Consider the following 21816-nt stretch of genomic DNA (forward strand, 5'->3'; position numbering starts at 1 on the left):
AAGACAATTAACCTAAGATAACTGCTTACCTTCCAACATGTTCCTACTTTACACCAAGAAAGTTACCTAATATAGCAACATTTCTGTGAACTTGCTCCTACTATATCCATCAGAAATTAACAGACCATAGTCATTCCTGGGCATCCCCAGAACGTTAAATAGCTTATCTGTTCTTCTTGGATTATTGTTCCCCCTTCCTTAATTGCTCTCTATTGCTAGTTCCCCTACATTCTACATTATAAACCATTTGTTTTACATTTTTCAAAGTTCACATTAGTGGTAGCATATAATATTTCTCTTTTTGTGCCTGGCTTATTTCGCTCAGCATTATGTCTTCAAGGTTCATCCATGTTGTCATATGTTTCACGAGATCGTTCCTTCTTACTGCCGCGTAGTATTCCATCGTGTGTATATACCACATTTTATTTATCCACTCATGTGTTGAAGGACATTTGGGTTGTTTCCATCTCTTGGCAATTGTGAATAATGCTGCTATGAACATTGGTGTGCAGATATCTGTTCGTGTCACTGCTTTCCGACCTTCCGGGTATATACCGAGAAGTGCAATTGCTGGATCGAATGGTAACTCTATATCTAGTTTTCTAAGGAACTGCCAGACTGACTTCCAGAGTGGCTGAACCATTATACAGTCCCACCAACAATGAATAAGAGTTCCAATTTCTCCACATCCCCTCCAGCATTTGTAGTTTCCTGTTTGTTTAATGGCAGCCATTCTAACCGGTGTTAGATGGTATCTCATTGTGGTCTTAATTTGCATCTCTCTAATAGCTAGTGAAGCTGAACATTTTTTCATGTGTTTCTTGGCCATTTGTATTTCCTCTTCAGAGAACTGTTTTTTCATATCTTTTGCCCATTTTATAATTGGGCCGTCTGTACTATTGTCATTGAGTTGTAGGATTTCTTTATATATGCAAGATATCAGTCTTTTGTCAGATACATGGTTTCCAAAAATTTTTTTCCCATTGAGTTGGCTGCCTCTTTACCTTTTTGAGAAATTCCTTTGAGGTGCAGAAACTTCTAAGCTTGAGGAGTTCCCATTTATCTATTTTCTCTTTTGTTGCTTGTGCTTTGGGTGTAAAGTCTAGGAAGTGGCCGCCTAATACAAGGTCTTGAAGATGTTTTCTTACATTATCTTCTAGGAGTTTTATGGTAGTTTCTTTTATATTGAGATCTTTGGTCCATTTTGAGTTAATTTTTGTGTAGGGGGTGAGGTAGGGGTCCTCTTTCATTCTTTTGGATATGGATATCCAACTCTCCCAGCCCCATTTGTTGAAAAGACCATTATGACTCAGTTCAGTGACTTTGGGGGCCTTATCAAAGATCAGTCGGCCATAGATCTGAGGGTCTATCTCTGAATTCTCAATTCGATTCCATTGATCTATATGTCTATCTTTGCACCAGTACCATGCTGTTTTGGCAACTGTGGCTTTATAATAAGCTTCAACGTCAGGGAGTGTAAGTCCTCCCACTTCATTTTTCTTTTTTAGAGTGTCAAGACAAATCCTTTTGGTTGTCTTCCATATAACATCCCAGTTCCTAAATCCTGGAACAATTAGATAATAGAAGAGCCCTTCTTCCAGCAGACAGCAGAAGCAGCCCAGGTGTTACATTGCACTGAATTTTGCAAGGCATTAAAGGATAGGAATTTTTTGTTGTTTGACCTCTGTGTGTCCTAAAAATGTCATCTCAATTTTTTTTGTATAAATAAAGTTTTATTGGAACACAGCCACACCCATTTGTTTATGTATTGTCTATGGCTGCTTTCATGATACAATGGCAGGATTGCATCTCAGTAAATTTTAAAAAGTCAGAACAAGGCCCAGAGAGGAGGGACATCCCTAATTTGGGCAGACCCAAAAGCAGAAATGCCTACACCAAAAGGAAAAGAGAATCTTCAAGTGGTATTAAATACAGAATAGAAAACTGAATTTTGAAGCAAAAGCAATACCATAGTTATACCCTGACTTTGATATCTATGCCATCTCATTTCAACCTCTTTACTGGACCCTGGCATTACCAGATATTGCTCCAGCATTAGATTCACAAAAGTAGATATCTGACTCCACCATAATCTATCAGTCAAAGTTGCTTACTCAAGTACATCTGTTGACAGATTTGGGTTCCTAGGTTCCTGGCCATGCCGCAATAAAGAATTCAAGGGCACATCACAGAATAATCAGGCAGAAAATTTATTAAGTACACATGCAAGAAGGAACATCTGGGCACTCGAGCAAAGAAAGAGGTGAGGGACGAGAGGCCCTGGCACTGTGAGGCAATCTGCTTTTATAGATTTTTTTTCTGGAAAAATTAAGATAAATTATATATTAGTCCACTTTCCCAATCACATTTTATATAAAAATTTAGAATAGTGTACTGTTATTTCAATCAACAGAATAAAAATGCCTGAACTTAGAAGATATCTTCTATCTCTGCATGTGTTTTCTCAGTAGAAGGTTTATTTGTTGCAGTCACTTTTTAAAAGTTTTAATTTAAATGTTAACCTTATTGAATTATTAGTAAACCCAGCTTATTGGGACCCACTGTGGTTCCATTCTCAGTTTTTCTATGGCAGTTTGTAGTTTCTCAAAGGCTTTTTCTAGATTTTCATTTATGATGATCAAATCAAAATAGTGCTTGTAAGCTCTCTGAATCCATGCACTTTCATCAGCTGTTTTCTTCAAGTGAGAGTCCGTCAAAAGCTTGGTAGTGATTCCAGCATCCACCACAGCTTTGTGCATGGCACGTAACCTCTCTAGTTCTGGGGCAGTGTCCTCTACACTTTCAGTGCTTGTGGGTTGATATCCAAAATACAAGTTCTTCCAGTTTGGACAACTTCAAGAATAGAATCTATCTTGGTTCCATAGAGATTTCCTTCATATTCCCCATGTTCCAAATACTTTCCAGCTTTAATATCTGTTTCCATTTCAGATCATAGCACAAATTTAAATGCCTACCCATCTTTTTCATCTTCTCTTGGTTTCCGTGAAGTAAATGGCACTGTAGTTCCAAATCTAGTGAGATTCGATACTATGAACCCATTTTTCAAGCTTCTTCAGCCCACACCTTGGGCTTCTATCAGTAAAGTCTTTGTCTGGAAGGGGGCCATTTTGACTACGTCTTCATATATCTGGATTTCATGGCAATCAAATTCTGCATTTCTGGTGGTGAGATACACCATCTTTTTTCTTGTTTGCTACTTATCATAGCAAAAAAGGTCCTGAATTGTCCCAGCCTCTTCTAACAACTGCCTTTCTCTTCTCTTCCAGGAACTGGCTTGGAATGAAACCAGCGTTTCCTCCCTCTTTTACATGGCTAGCCTGCCAGCAATTTGGATCCTCTCTGTTTACAATCTGAAGAATTTCTCATTTTGAAAACTTTAATCCTGCTTCTTTGCAGGGTATCAGGTTATCATTGTATGGATTATAATCAAAAAAATCTATAGAGATACCATTACTTCTCAACAGGTATTTCTAAAATGTCCCTTTGATTATCACATAGCAAGAGTAGTATCAGTACAAATTCATGATCCCAAAACTGAACTGGACCATCAGTACTGCTTCATGACATGGTCATTCCCCTATTCAGCTCACACTTCATTCTCTATGACAGTGATATCAAACCTTCACCCTTTCTTCAGCCTCTCCACATCCCTGACTCTCAGCAGACTACACTTTCCGAGAGAATAGAAATGCCCTCAAATGATACGGATCAAATCTACCAACTGGCTTCCATTCTACTTGTGTTTCTTCCTTTCTTCCTATTACAAAGAAAGGGTATTTCCTCTACCTATCTAAGATCAGTCTTCCCCCCACAACTCTAAATACCATCTCCTTCAATCTCCTCAGGAAATTTTCCCTTCCTATTGTCTTCTCTTTCCCTTATTCACTTGCTAACAATACTATTAGCATTTAAAATGGTCTAGTGTCTCCCAAATTAACAGTAACAGTACAAACAAACAAATAAAAACTTTCTGGACTCTACACCTGGGGACAGAGTCTACATTACAAAGCTCAACTTTATAAAAATTATTTATACTTGCTGACTCCATTTTCTCTTAATCCACTCATTCCTCATCCACTCTTTCCTGGCTTCAGTCCCCAAACCTCAGCATAAGGTACCTATGGCCACTGTTTTGCTAAATTCAATAGAAGCTTTTCAGTCTAAGTTGCATGATCTCTTGGCAGCATTTGACCCTGGTGACCCATCCTCTCCTTGGAACAGTCTTCTCTTGGTTTCTATGTCATCATCTGATTGTTTTCCTCCTATCTCTCTGACTGCTTCTTTTCAGTCTCCTTTGTCAGCTCCTCTTCTCTATCCAACCCTGGGTATTCTCTTCCACCCATATGGTTTCATCTACCAAGTCTATGTCAGCAACTTTCAAATCTCTCTCTTTGGCTCTTCCCCTTTTAAGCTCCAGACCCATACAGTCAACTGCCATATATCCTAAACGAGACATTATTTGGCTGTCTTGAAGGAAGCTCTAACTTCACATGTCTAAAATTGCACTCATCATCTCTGCCTTCACTCTGTCTACTCCTTGTCCCTGTCCCCCATCTCAGTAACAGCACTACCAGTCACCATCTGCCCAGATGCTCAAGCCAGACCATGGACTTCTCCTTCTCACCCCAAATTCCAACTCAAACCAAATCCTATCATTTTTACCTTTTAAATATCTTTCAAATCTGCCACCTCTTCTTCACGTCTTCTGCCACCCCCGATCCAAGTCATTATCATCTATTACCTGATCTACTACAGTATTATACGAATACCTATTGAGTTCTCTACATGCCAGGGACTGTTGAAGGTGCTGAAGATACAGCCAAGAATCAGACTCTACTTTCTCTGCTACAGAAACTCTGCTAAAGAAGAATCACCTAAACCTTTGGATCCAAGCTTTTTCTTCCAACTTTTGATAGAGACATTGGTGCAAATAGTTCTCTACTATATGAAAAACGGTCAAGACAACGTATGTGGCAACTGACACTTTTCCCAGTGTAACAAGAACAACATGTGGTGGAATAAGCAATGGAGAACTGGAGAGTTGGTGTCTTGTGTACAGAGCAACCTCTACTCAGATTTACCAGTTGTTTCTTAAACAGGAATATGGGCTAAGGGCATTGAGACCTTCTGCTTTTCCAAACGAGTTTTTATGTGAAATCACATGCTTTAATAATAACAACCAAATCAAAACATTCGAAAACACTGTGATGGCTAAACAAAACACCTGTAAATTGGATTTGGCTCAAGACCACCAACTTGCAGTTTGTGCTTTAACTTTATTTGCACATTAAATTTTCCAAATGATCTAAGAGGAGAGAGAAATATTTAGTGTTGCCTACACATTCCAAGCATTATGCCAAGAATTAGTAATAAACCGGTCAAAAAGTTTAACAAATTAAAGTCCTAGCATCAGAATTTATAGCTGAGAAAGTGGACTAGTGAGAGACAATTTTAATTCTGTGAGTTAATGTTTAAGGGGCCCAAGTAGAGAACAGGTTAAAGTGAGAGGATAAGGAATAACAAAGAGCTTTTAAAATGAAGGAAAACAAAACAACAACAAAATGTTAATCGAGGAAAAAGCCCCATGCCTGGTGAGCGGGTCCCCGAGCCCAGGGGCGCTAGCAGCCTCCTGCGCCCTGCCGGCCGGAAAGCCTCTCCCCCGGGACAGAATGAAAGGGCCATAGACCACGTAGCGTGACGTCACATCGCAGCGCCGGAAGGAAAACGGCAGGACTCCGGGTTGTGCATCCGGAGTGCCGGATACCAGCCTTGGTCATTGACGGTTGCGGCGTGGGCTGAGAGGAGAGCTCTGAGGCTATTGCTGGCGCGAATCACTGCGTGTTACTGCGACCTCAAAGATCCGTACACTCTGCACCGCCAGGATCCGATATCTATACATCCCGGTATGGGAGGGTTTCTTCTGATCTCTCAGTGTGTGTATAGGGTGAGGGTGGAAGACGGGAGGTGTTCCAAGATACATTTCGTGGGACATGCGCAAAGAAGGCCCACAGATGAGAAAGCCTGATGATTTAATAAACCGTAAGTAGTACAATACCTGGAACAAGAGCAGAGATTCCCTAAGCAATATCCTTGATTTTTTTTTAACTTTTGATTTACATTCCTATGATATTCTAAAACTATTTACGAGTTTTAAAGACAAACCTCAAAAGACTTTTGTTTCTGAAATCAATGTTTCTGAAATTCGGGCCTGAGGACCCCGGTTAAATATTTTGGTGAGTCTGAAGTAATTTTTTTTTCCCCTTGGTGTGTGTGTGGAGGGCGGGGAGGAGGGAAGGGGGGAGGTCTGAACATTTTTCAAATGTGAGAAGCATTGAAGCAGGATATTTATTTGAAAATTACTCGAGTGATTACTGTGAACCAAATTCTGCCAAGCATCCAGTATTCAGTGTTAGCAATATAGACACAGCGCTTATCCTTATTTGGTGGTTATCAAATAAACCAGGCAATTAAAATACAGTAAGTGCTATGATACGGAGGTACAGGGTAAAGGAAAAGTATGCGGTGAAGAATAGCTAGAGATGCATCTGAAGAAGTAAGCAACGTATGATGTGATAAACTTTATAAACCACGTTAATAAGTTAAGACTTTAACCTGGTAGCAGTAGGCTTAGAGACACACATTAGGAGTGACAGGAGTGCCATTGATCAGATATGCTTTGGCTACAATGGTTCAGTTATTGGAGAGAGATGGAGGCTAGAAGATGCAGTTAAGAACATAGGGTTGAAACGAAGTGAGTGGCTTCAAAGAGTATTTAGAAAGTAAAAGGAATATAACTCAAATGGATTGGGTATGGTGGGTGTGGGAGAGGATGGAAATGAAATGATTCCCAGTTTCTGGCTCCAGCACCTGGATGGATAGCAATACCCCTCCCTGAAAGAGTACAGAGGAGAAGCAAGTTGGAAAGGAAGGGGAAGAGATTATTTCTATTTGTTGTATTGAGGTATCTATCGCTGATGCATTGTGAATGAAGCTATGGTTGAATATCAGATCTCACAGAGAAAATGTGTAGATGTGGTTAAGATTTGAGTTCTTAAGGCAGAACTCAGAGGCTCGTCTGCCTCTAAGTGTAGGCATCTGGGCATCAGTGCAGGGCACTCAGAAGAATAAGTGGCCATAGAGATAGGAGACCCTGGAGCATGCAGAGTCATTATAGGAAGCCAGGGGAAGAAGGAATTTCTCTTTTCAATGCTTATGTCACATTTTATAAAAATATGAATTCTCCTATCCTTCAAATTTGACACTGGTTTCTCATCTTTATCTTCATCATCTTGTGGACATCCAGAGCTTTAGGGTAAAATTTTGGAGCTTTACATAAAATATGCCAATTTTGCATATTTTGTTTGGCAGTGACATTTATTGTAAAATAAAGTCTGAACTGTAGAAGAGTTTGATTTTATTTTTAATCAGGTCTCTGTACATGTCCCTTTTTTATTGTTTTGTTTTTTTAACTAGAAAAGTCATAGGTAGAAAATACAGCACTCCTTTATTTTCCCTCTTCCTCATTATTAACAATTTGCATTAGTATGGTAACTTTGTTACAAGTGATGAAAGAATATTATAGCTGTACTATTAACTATATTCCATAGTTTACATTAGGGTGTTTTTCCCCCCGTCAACTACCCAACTATTAACACCTTGCCAAAAGTGTAGTACATTTTGTTATAGTTCATGAGTAAGCATTTTTATAATTGTACTATTAACTATAGTCCTTGGTTACAATAGGGTTCACTGTGTTGTATAGTCCTATGTTTTTATCTTTTTGTTCTAGTAACATCTATGACCTAAAATTTCCCCTTTTAACCACATTCACATATTTAATTCAGTGCTATTAATTACACTCACAATGTTGTACTAACGTCAATACCATCCATTTCCAATCAACCCAAAAAGAAATTCTGTACAATTTAAGCATTAACTCCCCATTCCCTACCCCCAATCCAGCTCCTGATAAACTATATTCTAGATTCTGACTCTGTGAGTTTGCTTATGATAATTAGTTCATCTCAGTGAGATCATATAATATTTGTCCTTTTGTGTCTGGCTCATTTCACTCTACATAATATCTTCAAGGTTCATCTAGGTTGTAGCATGAATCAGAACTTCAGTTCCTTTTAATGCTGAATAATATTCCATTGTATGTGTGTATCATGTTTTGTTTGTCCATTCATCGGTTGATGGACCCTTGGGTTGCTTCCATCTTTTGGCAGTTTTGTGAGCAGTACTGTGAACATTGGTGTACAAATATTTGTTCAAGTCTCTGCTTTCAATTCTTTTGGGTATATACCTAGTAGATGTATATTGCTGGGTCATATGGGAATTCTATACTTAGCTTTCTGAGGAACTGTCAAACTGTCCTCCATAGCAGCTATGGCAATTTACATTCCCATCAGCAACAAATGAGTGTCCTAATTCTCCACATCCTCTCCAATACTTGTATTTCCGTTTTTTTTTTTAATAGTAGCAATTCTAGTGATGTGAAATGGTATCTTACTGTGGTTTTGATTTGCATTTCCCTAATAGTTAGTGATGTTGAGCATCCTTTCATGTGCTTTTAGCCATTTGTATATCATCTCTTTGGAGAAATGTCTGTTCAAGTCTTTGCCCATTTTTTGATTGGGTTGTTCGTTTTTATTGTTGTATTGTAGGATGTCTTATATATTCTGGATAGTAAACCCTTATCAGATATGTGGTTTCCAATATTTTCTACCATTGAGATTGCCTTTGTCTTCTCGCTTTCGTGTAAAGTCCTTTGATGCAAAGAAGTTTTCAATTTGATGAGATCCATTATTTATTTTTCTTTTGTTGCTTGTGCTTTGGGTATAAAGTCTAAGAAACCATTGCCTAACACAAGATACTGAAGATGTTTTTCTAGTAGTTTTATAGTCCTGTTTCTTATATTCAGGTCTTTGATCCATTTTGAATTAATTTTTGTATATGTTGTGAGATAGGGGTCCTCCATCTTTTTTTTTTTTTTTTTTTTAATTTTGACACTGCTGGCCATTCATGAAGATATATTCACATACCATTCAATTCATCCAAAGTGTGCAATCACTGGTTCACAGTATCATCACATAGTTGTGCATTCATCACCACAATCAATTTTAGAACATTTTCATTACTCAAAAACAAACTTCCATGCCCCTTATCCACCACTATAATTGACCCATGGCATTGATGTGATACATTTGTTACTGTTTGTTCCAGTTTTCTAATGCTGCCAGAATGCAAAATACCAGAAATGGATTGGCTTTTATAAAGAGGGTTTATTTGGTTACAGAGTTACAGTCTTAAGGCCATAAAGTGTCCAAGGTAAGGCATCAGCAACAGGGTACCTTCACTGGAGAAAGGCCATTGGCATCCAGAACACTTCTGTTAGGCTGGGAAGGCATGTGGCTAGCATCTGCTTGCTCCCAGGTTGCATTTCAGAATAGTGTACTCCAAAACGTCAGTGTCAGATTTCGATAGCTGTCTTCAAAATGTGTCCCTCAGCTGAAGCTCTGAGGTTCTTCTGTTTGTGAGCCCCTTTATAAGACTCCAGTGAACTAATCAAGGCCCACGCTGAATGGGCAGGGCCTTACCTCTATGGAAATTATCTAATCAGAGTTATCACCTACAGTTGAGTGGGTCACAACTCCATGGAAACAGCCTAATCCAAAGGTTCCAACTTAATCAACACCAATACATCTGCCCCACAAGATTGCATCAAAGAACATGGCTTTTTCTGGGGGACATAATATATACAAACCAGCACACTATTGATGAAAAAAATATTAAAATATTATGGTTAACTATAGTCCGTAGTTTGCAATAGGTGCATTTTTCTTATTACTAACTCCTTGTAATAATGACATATATTTGTTCTAGTTCATGAAAGAACATTTTTATGTTTGTACTATTAATCACCACCGTCATCCACCTACAGGGTTTGCTGTGTTATACAGTCCCATGTTTTATCCTCTAGTGACATACATGACTCTAAACTTCCCCGTTCAACTACAGTCACACTCATAATTCAGTGCTGTTAATTACACTCACCATAATGTGCTACCATCACCTCGATCCACTTCCAAACATTTAAATTCAACCTAGTTAAAAATTCTGCACACATTGAGCATCTGCTCCCCATTTTCTGCACTCATTCTATCTCCTAGTAAAATATTCTAGATTTTTAAGGCAATTTTATTGAGATATATTCACACACCATACAGTCCATCTAAAGTGTATAATCAGTGGTTCACAGTATCATCACATGGTTGTGCATTCATCACCACAATCAATTTTCAAACATTTTCATTATTCCCAGAAGAATAAAAGAGAAAATCCATAACATCCTGTACCTCTTATCCCCCCCCCATCATTGATCCCTAGCGTTGGTCTGGTACATTTGTTATTGTTGATGAAAGTATATTAAGATATTACTGTTAACTATAGTCCATAGTCTGCAACAGGTGTGTTTCTTCCCGTACACCACTCTATTATTAACTCCCTGCAATAGTTTTGTACCTTTGTTCTAGTTCATGGAGGAAATTTTTTATATTTGTTCTGTTAATCATAGTCATCATCCACTACGAGATTTACTGAGTTAAACAGTCCCGTATTTTATCCTTAAGCTTTCCGTCTGTTGACATGTATGACTCTATACTTCCCCTATCAAACACATTCACACACAATTCAGCACTGGTAATTATACTCATGGTAATGTGCCATCATTACCTGTATCCACTTCCACTTATTTAAATTTAACCTAGTTAAAAATTGTGCAAATCTTAAGCAACCGCTCCCCATTCTCTAGCCTCATTCTATTTCCTGGTAATCTGTATTCCAGATTTTTAACTCTACATTTACTTATTATAATTAGCTCATATTAGTGAGATTGTACATTATTTTTCTTTTTATGTCTGGCTTATTTTCCTCAACATAATGTCCTCAGGGTTCATCCATATTATCACATGCTTCAGGACTTCATTCCTTCTTACTGAATAATATTCCATCATATGTATATTCCACCTTTTGGCAATTGTGAGTAATGCTGCTCTGAACACTGGGTGCAAATGTCTATTCATGTCCCTGCTTTCAGTTCTTCCAATATATGCCTAGTAATGAGACTGTCAGATCATACGGCAGGTCTATATTTAGCTTCTGGAAAAGAATACCAAACTGCGTTCCAAAGCGCTGCACCATTCTACATCCCACCAGCAGTGAATAACTGTTCCTCTTTCTCCACATCCTCTCCAGCACTTGTAGTTTTCTGTTTTGTTTTGTTTTTTATAATGGCCATTCTAGTAGGTGTGAAATATCTCATTGTGGTTTTGATTTGCGTTTCCCTGATAGCTAGTGATGTTGAGCATCTTTTCATATGTTTTTTTGGTCACTTATATTTTATCTTTGGAAAAGTATCTATATAGGTATTTTGCCCATTTTTTAATTGTGTTGTTTCTCTTTTTATTGTTGAATTCTAGGATTTCTTTATATCTCCTGGATATTAAACCCTTATTGGATATTCCAAATATTTTCTCCCATTGAGTAGGCTGCCTTTTCACCTTTTTGACAAAGTCCTTTGATGCACAAAAATATTCAGTTTTGAGGGAGACCCACTCTTTTTTCTTTTGTTGCTTGTGCTTTGGGTGCCAAGTCTAAGAAACCTCCACCTACCACAAGATCTTTAAGATGCTTCCCCACGTTTTCCTCTAGGAATTTTATGGTCCTGCCGCTTATAGTTAGGTCTTTGATCAACTTTGAGTTAATTTTTGTATAAGGTATGAAAGAGGGGACCTCTTTCATCCTTTTGGATATGGATACCTAGTTCTCCCAGCACCATTTGTTGAAGAGACTGTTTTTTCCCAGGTGAGTGGACATGGCTGCCTTGCAGGAAATCAGTTGACCATAAATGTGCTGATCTATTTCTGAATTCTAAATTCAGTTCTATTTATCTATATGTCTTATCTTTATGCAGTATCATGCATGCTGTTTTGACCACGGTACCTTTGTAATATGCTTTAAAGTCAAGAAGTATGAGCCTTCCCACTTTGTCCTTCTTTTTCAAGATGTTTTTTAGCTACTTGGGTCCCCTTACCTTTCCAAATCAGTTTGATCATTGGCTTTTCCATTTCTGCAAAGAAGGTTATTGGAATTTTGATTGAAATTTCATTGAATCTGTAAATTAGAGTAGAATTGACATCTTAATGATATTTAGTCTTCCAGTCCATGAATATAGAATGTCCTTCCATTTATTTAGGTCTTTGATTTCTTTCAGCAATGATTTGTAGTTTTCTGTGTACAAGTCCTTTATGTCCTTGGTTAAATTTATTCCTAGATATTTGATTCTTTTAGTTCGTATTGTAAATGGAATTTTTTTTCTTTATTTCCTCCTCAGATTACTCATTGCTATTGTATAGAAATACTACTGATTTTTGCATGTTGATCTTGTATCCCGCCACTTTGCTAAACTCATTTATTAGTTCTTGTAGCTTTTTTGTAGATTTTTTGGGACTTTCTAAATATACGATCATGTCATTTTCATATAATGTAGGTTTTGCTTCTTTACAGTTTGGATGCCTTTTTTTCCCCCTTGACTGCTCCACCTAGAACTTCTAGCACAATGTTGAAAAACAGTGGTGACAGTGGACATCCTTGTCTTCTTCCAGACCTTAAGAGAAAAAATTCAGTCTTTTGCTATCGAGTACAATGTTAGCTGTAGGTTTCTCATATATGACATTTATCATGTAAATGAAGTTTCCTACTATTCCTGTATTTTAATGTGTTTTTTATCAAGAAAGCATGCTGGATTTTTTCAGATACCTTTCTGCATCAGTTGAGATTATCATGTGTGTTTTTTTTTCCTTTGTTTTGTTAACATTACATTGTTACATTAACTGATTTTCTTATGTTGAATCACCCTTGCATACCCGGGATAAAACCCACTTGATCATGGTATATAATTCCTTTCTTCTTTTTTCTTTTTGGAGTAATGAAAATGGTGTATAATTCTTTTAATATGCTGTTGGATTTGCTTTTGCAAGGATTTTGTGGAGGATTTTTGCATCTGTATTAATAAGAGGAGTTGGTCTGTAATTTTCTTTTTTTATGGTATCTTTATTGGTATTAGAGTATTGGTATTAGAGTGATTGGTATTAGAGTGAAGGTGACCTCATAGAATGAGTTAGGTAATTTTCCCTCCTGTTCAATTTTCTGGAAGATTTTGAGCAGGATTGGTATTGATTCTTCTTACAACGTTTGGTAGAATTCACCTGTGAAACCATTTGGCCCTTGGCTTTTCTTTGTTGAAAGATTTTTTATGTCCAGTTCACTCTCTTTATTTGTAATTGGTCTGTTGAGATCTGTTATTTCTTGTACAATCAGTGTAGGTTGTTCATGTGTTTCTAGGAATTTGTCCATTTCATCTAGGTTGTCTAATTTGTTGGCATATAGCTGTTCATAGTATTCTCTTATGATCCTTTTTTATTTCTGTGGAGTCAGTCACAATGTCCCACCTCTCATTTCTGATTTTATTTCTTCGCATCTTCTCTCTTTTTTTCATCAGTCTCTCTAAGGGTTTGTCAATTTTATTGATCTTTTCAAAAAACCAACTTTTAGTTTTGTTAATGCTATCTTATGTGTGTATGTTTGTTTGTTTTTAAATAAATTCAAAGTTATAGGAATAGTTGCAAAAACAATCCAAACCCCATACACAGAACTCCAGCATACCCTGACCCCCCCTCCCCTGATACCCCAATCCACCAACTTTAACATGCTGTCCCAGCGCTATTCCTTTTCCTCCCTCCCTCCCTCCCTATCATCCATCATCTATTCCTCTGTCTTCTGAACATATGAGAACTAGCTGCACACATCCTTGAACAAACACTATAATTCACATATACAGTTCCTATGAACAAGAACATTCTTTTATGCAATCCCATTAAACACAGCTAAGAAGTACAAGAGATTCAACAATGATACAAAGCTTACATTCTATTTCCTTTTTTTTTTTTTTCCTTATGTCTCAACTGTGTCCCTTTGAGCCTCCTGTCCTCCATCCTCAGATCCCATCCAGGTCATCCTTGGCATTCAATTGTCATCTATTTAGACTGTCTTTTTTTTTTTTTTTTTTCTTTTTCAATTGTGGAAACATATATACAGCCTAAATCTTCCCATTCCACCCCCTCCCTAGCATTCCATTAGTGGGATTAATCACATTTAGAATGTTGTAATGCTATCTCTTTCCCACCATCCATTACTAGGAATTTCCCTTCACCTCAAACAGCAACCCTACACTCATTTCTTAACTCCCCATTACCACTTCCCCCATTTCTCTTAACCCATACTCTACTTTTCATCTCTGTGGTCATATTCTCTGATAATTTCTTTGTGTTTACTGTGGGGCTTAAAATTAACCTCTTAAATCCATAACAATCTTGTTTTTCTTTGATATCACCTTCACTTCAATAGGACACATAAATTATGTTCCTATACTCCTCCATTCCCCCACCTTTATATAGTTCTTGTCAAAAATTTGCATATTTTACATTGAGTTCAAAACCACTGATTTGTCATTCGAGTTTGTGTATTTTAGATCCTGTAGGAAGTAAATAGTGGAGTTATAGTTCAAAAATTATTGACTTCTATTTGTATTCCACTGTGGTTGGAGAATGTGCTTTGAATATATTCAGTTTTATTTTTTTTAATTTATTGAGGCTTGTTTTATGTCCCAGCTTATGGTCCATTATGGAGAAAGATCCGTGATCACTAGAGAAAGATGAGTGTTCTGGTGATTTGGGATGTAAGGTTCTATATATGTCTGTTAAAATTCTGTATATCTCTTTCTCCTTTCTTTGTTTCTCTGTCGGTAGGGCTCCCTTTAGTATTTGAAGTAGGACAGGTTTTTATTGGCAAACTCTCTCAGCATTTGTTTGTCTGTGAAAAATTTAAGCTCTCCCTCAAACTTGAAGGAGAGTTTTGCTGGATAAAGTATTCTTGGTTGGAAATTTTCTCTCTCAGAATTTTAAATAGTCATGCCACTGCCTTCTCACCTCCATGGTGGCCACTGAGTAGTCACAACTTAGTATTATGTGTTTCCTTTGTATGTGTGAATTGCTTTTCTCTTGCTGCTTTCAGAACTTGCTCCTTCTCTTCCATATTGAGAGTCTGATCAGAATATGTCTCGGAGTGGGTTATTTGGATTTATATTGGAGTTCACTAGGCATTTATGCTTTGTGTATTTATATTGTGTAGAAGGTTTGGGAAGTTTTCCCCAACAATTTCTTTGAATACTCTTTCTAGACCATTATCCTTCTCTTCCCTTTCTGGGATACCAATGAGTCTTAAGTTTGGACATTTTATTTTATCTGTATCCCTGAGATCCATTTCGATTTTTCCTCCATTCTTTCTTTTGTTCTTTCATTTTCTGTTCTTTGGACTTCTAGGACACTGAGTCGTTTTTCAACTTCCTCTAATCTTGTGTTATGAGTTTACAGAGTCTTTTTAATTGGCCAACAGTGTCTTTTATTTCCATAAGATCTTCTATTTTTTATTTACTCTTCTAGGGTCTTCATGTCCCTTATATCCTGTTCCATGGTCTTCTTCACGTCCTTTATATCCTTTGCCATGTTTTCATTCCTCGATTGTAGTTCTTTGATTAATTGTGCCACGTACTGTGTCTCTTCTGATATTTGGATTTGGGTGTTTGGAATTGGGTTCTCCATATCGTCTGGTTTTATCATATGCATTAAGATTTTCTGTTATTTTGGCCTCTTGGCATTTGCTTTGCTTGATAGGGTTCTTTCAAGTTGTAAAAAAGAAATACCAATCTAATTTTTCAGAAATACAAGTTGGTGGCGAAAAATTTCTCTAACTAACCAGCAGATAGCGTCTGTGAGTCACCTATATCCCTCAAGTCAGTTCTCCTCAACTTTGTCCTTGTGGTATGTGGTGAAATGATTCTTGTGGGGTTCAGTTGGTGAACTCAGTTTGGGTTTCTTGCTGGAGCCGTCTGCCTGGAATGTGGGGCATGTGTCTGGGTTGCTGGGGAGGCAGGGCAACTTTAATATTCAAACCCCCCAGGTGTTCCCGGAGATTCAAGACCGCTGCAAGAGTCTAAGCCTTCATTTCAGTTCTGTCCCAGACCCTCTCTGTTGCTGACCCACAAACCACCGGCATTGACATAGCGTCCCTGGGTTTTCCAAGCAGGCCTCCCTTCTCAGCTGTGATCTTCCAGGACCTCTGCTAAGGGAATGCTGTGCTACGTCACAAGTGTGCACCGTCCCTTAAGGGAAGCCCCGGGCTGCTGGGCCGTGCAGGGGCACTCAGCCTGATGCAAAGATGGCTGAACGGGGTGTCTCAACCCCCCCACACACACACAGTTCCTCCTTCCCAGCTTTGGGACAACTGGCGCAGCTCTGGGCTGTGGGCACAGCCCTGGGCAGGAGTGTCTCCAGCCCACTGCGGAGCCAGCTGCAAGCCGCAGGGTTTCTTTCCCCTTCCGGCTCTCCCCTCCACCCCCCTGATCCTGACGGTATCTGCAGCGGGCTATCCTCCATGCCAGACATCGAGAGGCTGGCTCAGCCCACTCCTGCCTGCTTCACTGCGCGGTTCCCACTGATGCAACTGCAGCCACTCCTGGATTTTTCTTTTTTTTTTTTTTTTTTTAAGAACCAGTCTGTTGCCAAACACCAACCCTCGGCTTCCCCACACCGTAGCATCGCCGTGGGTCTTTCAGCCAGCTTACTCACTCATTTCAGAATGCAGACTCCCGGTTTCACCAAGTGTACAGCCCCTGTGGTTCTAGCAGACCTTGTCCAGACTTGTCACTGAAACTGGTATTCTGGGTCACCTTCTGGTTTTTATCTAGTATTTTTCATGGAGGTGTTTTTTGCCCTGTCTCACCTAGCCACTCTTTTTTAAATGTAAGCATTTACGGCTGTAAATTTCCCTCTCAGCACTGCTTTCACTGTATCTCATAAGTTTCAATATATTGAATTCTCATTTTCATTCATCTCAAGGTACTTGCTCATTTCCCTTGCAATTTCTTCTTTGACCCATTGATGGTTTAAGAGTGTGTTATTTAACTTCCATATATTTGTGGATTTTCCAGTTCTTAGCATACTATTGATTTCCAGCTTCATTTCATTATGGTCAGAGAAGATGCTTTGTATAACGTCAGTCTTTATAAATTTATTGAGATTTGTTTTCTGATCTATCACGTGGTCTATCCTGCAGAGCATTCCATGTGCACTTGAGAAGAATGTATATCCTGCTATTTTGAGATGCACTGTTCTGTATATGTCTGTTAGGTCTAGTTAATTTATATTATTCAGATTCTCTGTTTCCTTATTGATCTTCTGTCTAGATGTTCTATCTATTGATGAGAGTGGTCTATTGAAGTCTCCAACTATTATTATAGAAATGTCTCTTTCTTTCCCTTCAGTTTTGCCAGCTTTTGCCTCATGTATTTTGTGGGCAAGGTGGTTATTTATGATTATTTCTTCTTGGTGGATTGACCCTTTTATTAATATATTAAATTTTTGCTGATATCTGGGCAATCTGATTATTTAGATGTGTTAACTCTGAAGGTCAGTTTCTTCCTCTTGCCTACAGTTTTATTGTTGGTTGGCTTTGTGTTAAGGCTCTTCTTTGATGCTTAGTCCAACTTACTCTGGACCTTTACAGTAGCCTGTGTTTAACTGTTCAGATTTTCTCAGCTCTTCTTCACCTGATTCTTGCCCTGGATATGTGGTACAGTTTTTAAGATTACACTTTTTATGCAATGGTTTCACATCCAGGGGAAAGTTTCTTTTCCTCTGTTCCTTCTCCGGGAATCTTGATCTGTTCTGCTTGGTTTTGTACAGAATTTTCCCTTCTGCTCCTCTGATTTGTTTAAATTCTCTCCCTCACTCAGTGCCTCCTTTTTCTTACACTTTTCATTTCTGGGACCCATCCTCCTATCTTACAGCAGTTCAGTCTCCTCCAAACCTCCAAAACCCACTCACTCACCCCCCTTTTCTTTTAACTGTGAGGCTTTTCTGCCTCTGGTTTCTTCCCCCTTAGGGTATCTTGCCCCAGAGACCCAGATGGGACCAATCCAGTAAGGTCCATCTTGCATTTTGGTGGTCCAGCAAACAGAGACTGGATTGAGTGTGTGCACCTCTAGCCAGCAGTTCTTCCATGGTGTCTCTTCTTTTTACCCCCCACACTTTTGTATGTGACCCTCCTCAGCCATTTATGATCTGCCCTGGGCCACTGCAGACTTGGGTCCCTGTGCCCAGATATGCGTGGAGTTCTAACTTGCTGTAGCAGGAGGGACCCAGGACCTACTTACTACCTCTGTGGAACAACCAAGTTGTGCAGAACGGAGTGATGGAGAGGGGTCTGGACTGATGGGTCCGGGATGAAATCTCCTACCTGATCTGAGTGATTATTTCTCTTTTTCTTCAATTCAGCATTTGTGGAGTCCTTGTCCAGTCTCTATTATCCTCCAGAGATCCAAGCAAGTGGGATTTGTCCTTTTATTAGTTGATTCTGAGGGAAGACTTTTCCAGGGGATGTCTTATATCGCCATGTTGATGATATCACCTGTATATTTCCCTTTTGAACTTGAAGCCATAGGTACAGCAACCCTTAAATGCTTTTTTACCAGTTACCATTTCTATAATATCTCTGTCCTTTGTCTTTATGTGTTACATTTATGAAGGATCTTGTGTTTGAGTTTGTATGTGGACTTAATTAGAGTAGAGAATGTAGTATCATGATTTCAGCCACATCAGTGGTACACAGCTTTATCTGGTAACATTGATTCTCTCGGCCCTTAGATACAAATCTAATAAGGACCTTCAAAGTGTTCTTCAGCTTAAAGCTGTAGTGAACTTCATGTCTAAAATAAGAACCCAAATAAATTTAAACTTTTTGTCCAGTGAGTGATCACAGGCTCCAGGCCATGGGAGTCTAGGAAAAATAATGAGCAGCCAATAAAGTCATATCAAGATCCCACTTTGCATTTCAAAAATTGGCTGCATTTTAGTGTCTCAAATTTATACTAGTACAGTTAATTGGGAAGTTTAAAAATCTTTATCTAACTTTTCATTGCATTTTTCTTCTTTTATAGGGATTCTTGCTTGCCTGTTTTCTTCAAAATGAGTGTCAGTATCACCTTTTTAAGGCCTTTTGCAAGGCTTTTGGTGCCATTCACCCTTCATAGGAAGAGAAGGGATCTATGTTCAACAATTCTACAGAGATATATGTCTTCCAAAATACCCACTGAGTTCCATCCTAATAAGGAAAGTACATCACCTCCTGAACAGCTAGAATTGGACGGGTGGAAAACTACAATGAAATCTAGCGTGCAAGAAGTTGTTTCAACATTCTCAAGCAGCAAGGATGAAGATCCTCTAGCTGCCACCAGAGAGTTAATTGAGATGTGGAGATTGCTTGGCAGAGAAGTACCAGAACACATCAGTGAAGAAGAGCTCAAAACCATTATGGAATGCGCTTCTAAATCATCAAAAACAAAATATTTAAAATATTTATACATTAGGGAAAAAATGAAAAAAGCTAAGCAAATAAAAAAAGAAAGGAAAGCAGCAGCAAAAGACGAAGCAAAAAACAACAAACTGCCAGAAACCACTGAGGAGGAAGAGAAACAGCAAAACTTTCTATTTCTACGACTTTGGGATAGACATATGAACATTGCAATGGACTGGATTGGTGCCCAGGCCATGCAGTTCGGACAACCTTTAGTTTTTGACATGGCTTATGAGGATTTTATGAAGCAGAGAGAACTGAAGAATACTGTCTCGCAACTTTTAGAAAGTGAAGGATGGAACAAAAGAAATGTTGATCCTTTCCATCTTTATTTCTGTAATCTTAAAATAGATGGAGCTTATTATACAGAATTAGTTAAACGTTATGGAGAGAAGTGGGGCAAATTGCTTTTAACAGCAACAGAAAAGTCTTATCTGGATTTCTTTCCAAAGGACAGTATTATCTATTTAACAGCAGACTCACCCAACGTTATGACTACTTTTAAGCATGACAAGATTTATGTAATTGGGTCTTTTGTTGATCGGAAAATGCAGCGAGGCACAACTCTAGCTAATGCAAAACGGCTGAAGCTGGCAACAGAATGCCTCCCATTAGATAAATATTTACAATGGGGATCTGGTAACAAAAACCTCACCTTAGACCAAATGATGCGTATTTTGTTATGTCTGAAAAACAGTGGCAGTTGGGAAGAGGCTCTTAAGTTTGTTCCTAGGAGAAAACATTCCGGTTATATGGAGATTCCCCAGAATTCTCAACAGCTTGCCAAGACACTGAAGAAGTCAAAAGCTTTTAATTCATTTTCAAAAGGCTCTCTAAATGTACACACAAAGAAAAGGTGGCTTGTATGAAAATGTTTGTAGCTTTAAAACCGTAAATGGATTGGAAATACAGTTCTCTTGGTGTACTTTTTGAGTGGAATGCACTTGCTCTATTTTAAGGGTAGTCTTTCCAAACTATGGTGGTGTGTCTTTTCCCAATTCATTAAATATCTGCAAATCTTTGGAAAAATATTTTATGTACTGTAATAAAAACACTTAATAATCTGAGAAAGTAAAATGAGTTGTCCAGGATTGTTAAGCAGAATAGGCTTTAAATGACCCAGTAAAACAATTAAATTGTTGATGTGCCTTTTTTTAATGGATGCTTTGACTCTCAGACTGTTTTCCTTCCTAAATGTTTTAGGCATGTTAACAACTACTTTTTCATCCAAAATTACTATAGAAAAGATTTCTAAACTTCAGGTAGTGGTTCACTTATAAAAGTAACATATGTTACGAAATGTGGACATTTCATAGGCATTAAAGTATATTATTTAATTGAATCACAGTTAAAACAAAAAGTTTGAGACATCCCTTGACATGCCATGGGATTTGGCTCTACTATGAAAAATGGATTGGGGGAGGCAGTGCTTACTTCTTGTCTTTGAAAGAAAGAGTTTATTTCCTTAGCGTTACTTATGGCATTTTCCCTGTTGTGTTGATAACTTTCCTTTTCTAGAAAGTACTTCCTCTTTTTCTCCAGCCTTGTTGTTTGAATGGAAGCTGTCGTATTTTTGCAGACCTTGCTCCTCTGGCCACATCTGATTAGCCTGAAGGAGACATCTCACTCTAACTAGGCTACTCATAGTACCCTACCTCCCCTGGCCAATTGGTCTGTCTAGGGATGGGCACTTAACTTAAAATGGGTTAGCCAGAACCCTTTTCCAGGAATTTTGGAATTATCAACTGAGAGTGCATAAGTCAGTTCCTTTCTAGTGGTGGATTCCAAAAGATAGGAAGCTCTGGAATTAGTGATGGCCATGTCCTGTTGTATGGAGTAAGGCAGGCTATAGAAGGAGAGGGTGAAGCTTACATGAAGAAATAAGACCAATTTGTGGAGTTGTTCAAATCCTTGCTTCCACTTATCCCTGACCTACAGCTGTAGATGTGCCTTTTGCATTTATTGGTTGTTCAAACCACATGAGATACCCCAGTTCCCTTTAATAAATGCTCTTTATTGCCTAAGCCAATTTGAGTTGGATTTCTGTCATTTAAAGCCAAATGAGTCTTAATGTACTTGGGAAATGCATGGTAGCTTCCCAAGAAATGAACTTTAGGAACCATATTCATTGTAGACTACCTACAACATTAAAATTTTTGTAAACATGCAAAATAGAGATGATGTGGCCTACTATTCCTAGTTAGCAAGACTTAATTTTTGCGAAGTGTTCCTTGGTACCTACTTAATATCTACTATGTGCCAAGC

General features: G+C 38.4%; 1 protein-coding gene and 1 pseudogene across 2 annotated transcripts; one reads left to right on the top strand and one right to left on the bottom strand.

Annotated features, from left to right (window-relative positions):
* Positions 1-2534: 2534 nt before the first annotated feature.
* On the bottom strand, positions 2535-5798 carry LOC119514279 (annotated as a pseudogene).
* TRMT10C (tRNA methyltransferase 10C, mitochondrial RNase P subunit) lies at positions 5738-21575 on the top strand. 2 transcript variants are annotated; one of them, XM_037835780.1, is made up of 2 exons: positions 5738-5924; positions 19136-21575. In XM_037835780.1, exon 2 carries the CDS (start codon positions 19164-19166, stop codon positions 20418-20420), a length of 1257 nt encoding a protein of 418 aa, XP_037691708.1. In that variant the 5' UTR covers positions 5738-5924; positions 19136-19163; the 3' UTR covers positions 20421-21575. The 2 variants fall into 2 exon arrangements, with proteins under 2 accessions (XP_037691708.1, XP_037691800.1); XM_037835872.1 differs by lacking the exon at positions 5738-5924 and adding an exon at positions 5978-6060.
* The last annotated feature ends 241 nt before the right edge of the window (positions 21576-21816 follow it).

The sequence above is a fragment of the Choloepus didactylus genome, chromosome 1 (assembly GCF_015220235.1).
Source record: "Choloepus didactylus isolate mChoDid1 chromosome 1, mChoDid1.pri, whole genome shotgun sequence".
Lineage (NCBI taxonomy): Eukaryota > Metazoa > Chordata > Mammalia > Pilosa > Megalonychidae > Choloepus > Choloepus didactylus.

Excerpts from the sequence above, each read along its gene's own strand:
- TRMT10C (XM_037835780.1), top strand. The coding sequence starts at position 19,164 with ATGAGTGTCAGTATCACCTTTTTAAGGCCTTTTGCAAGGCTTTTGGTG.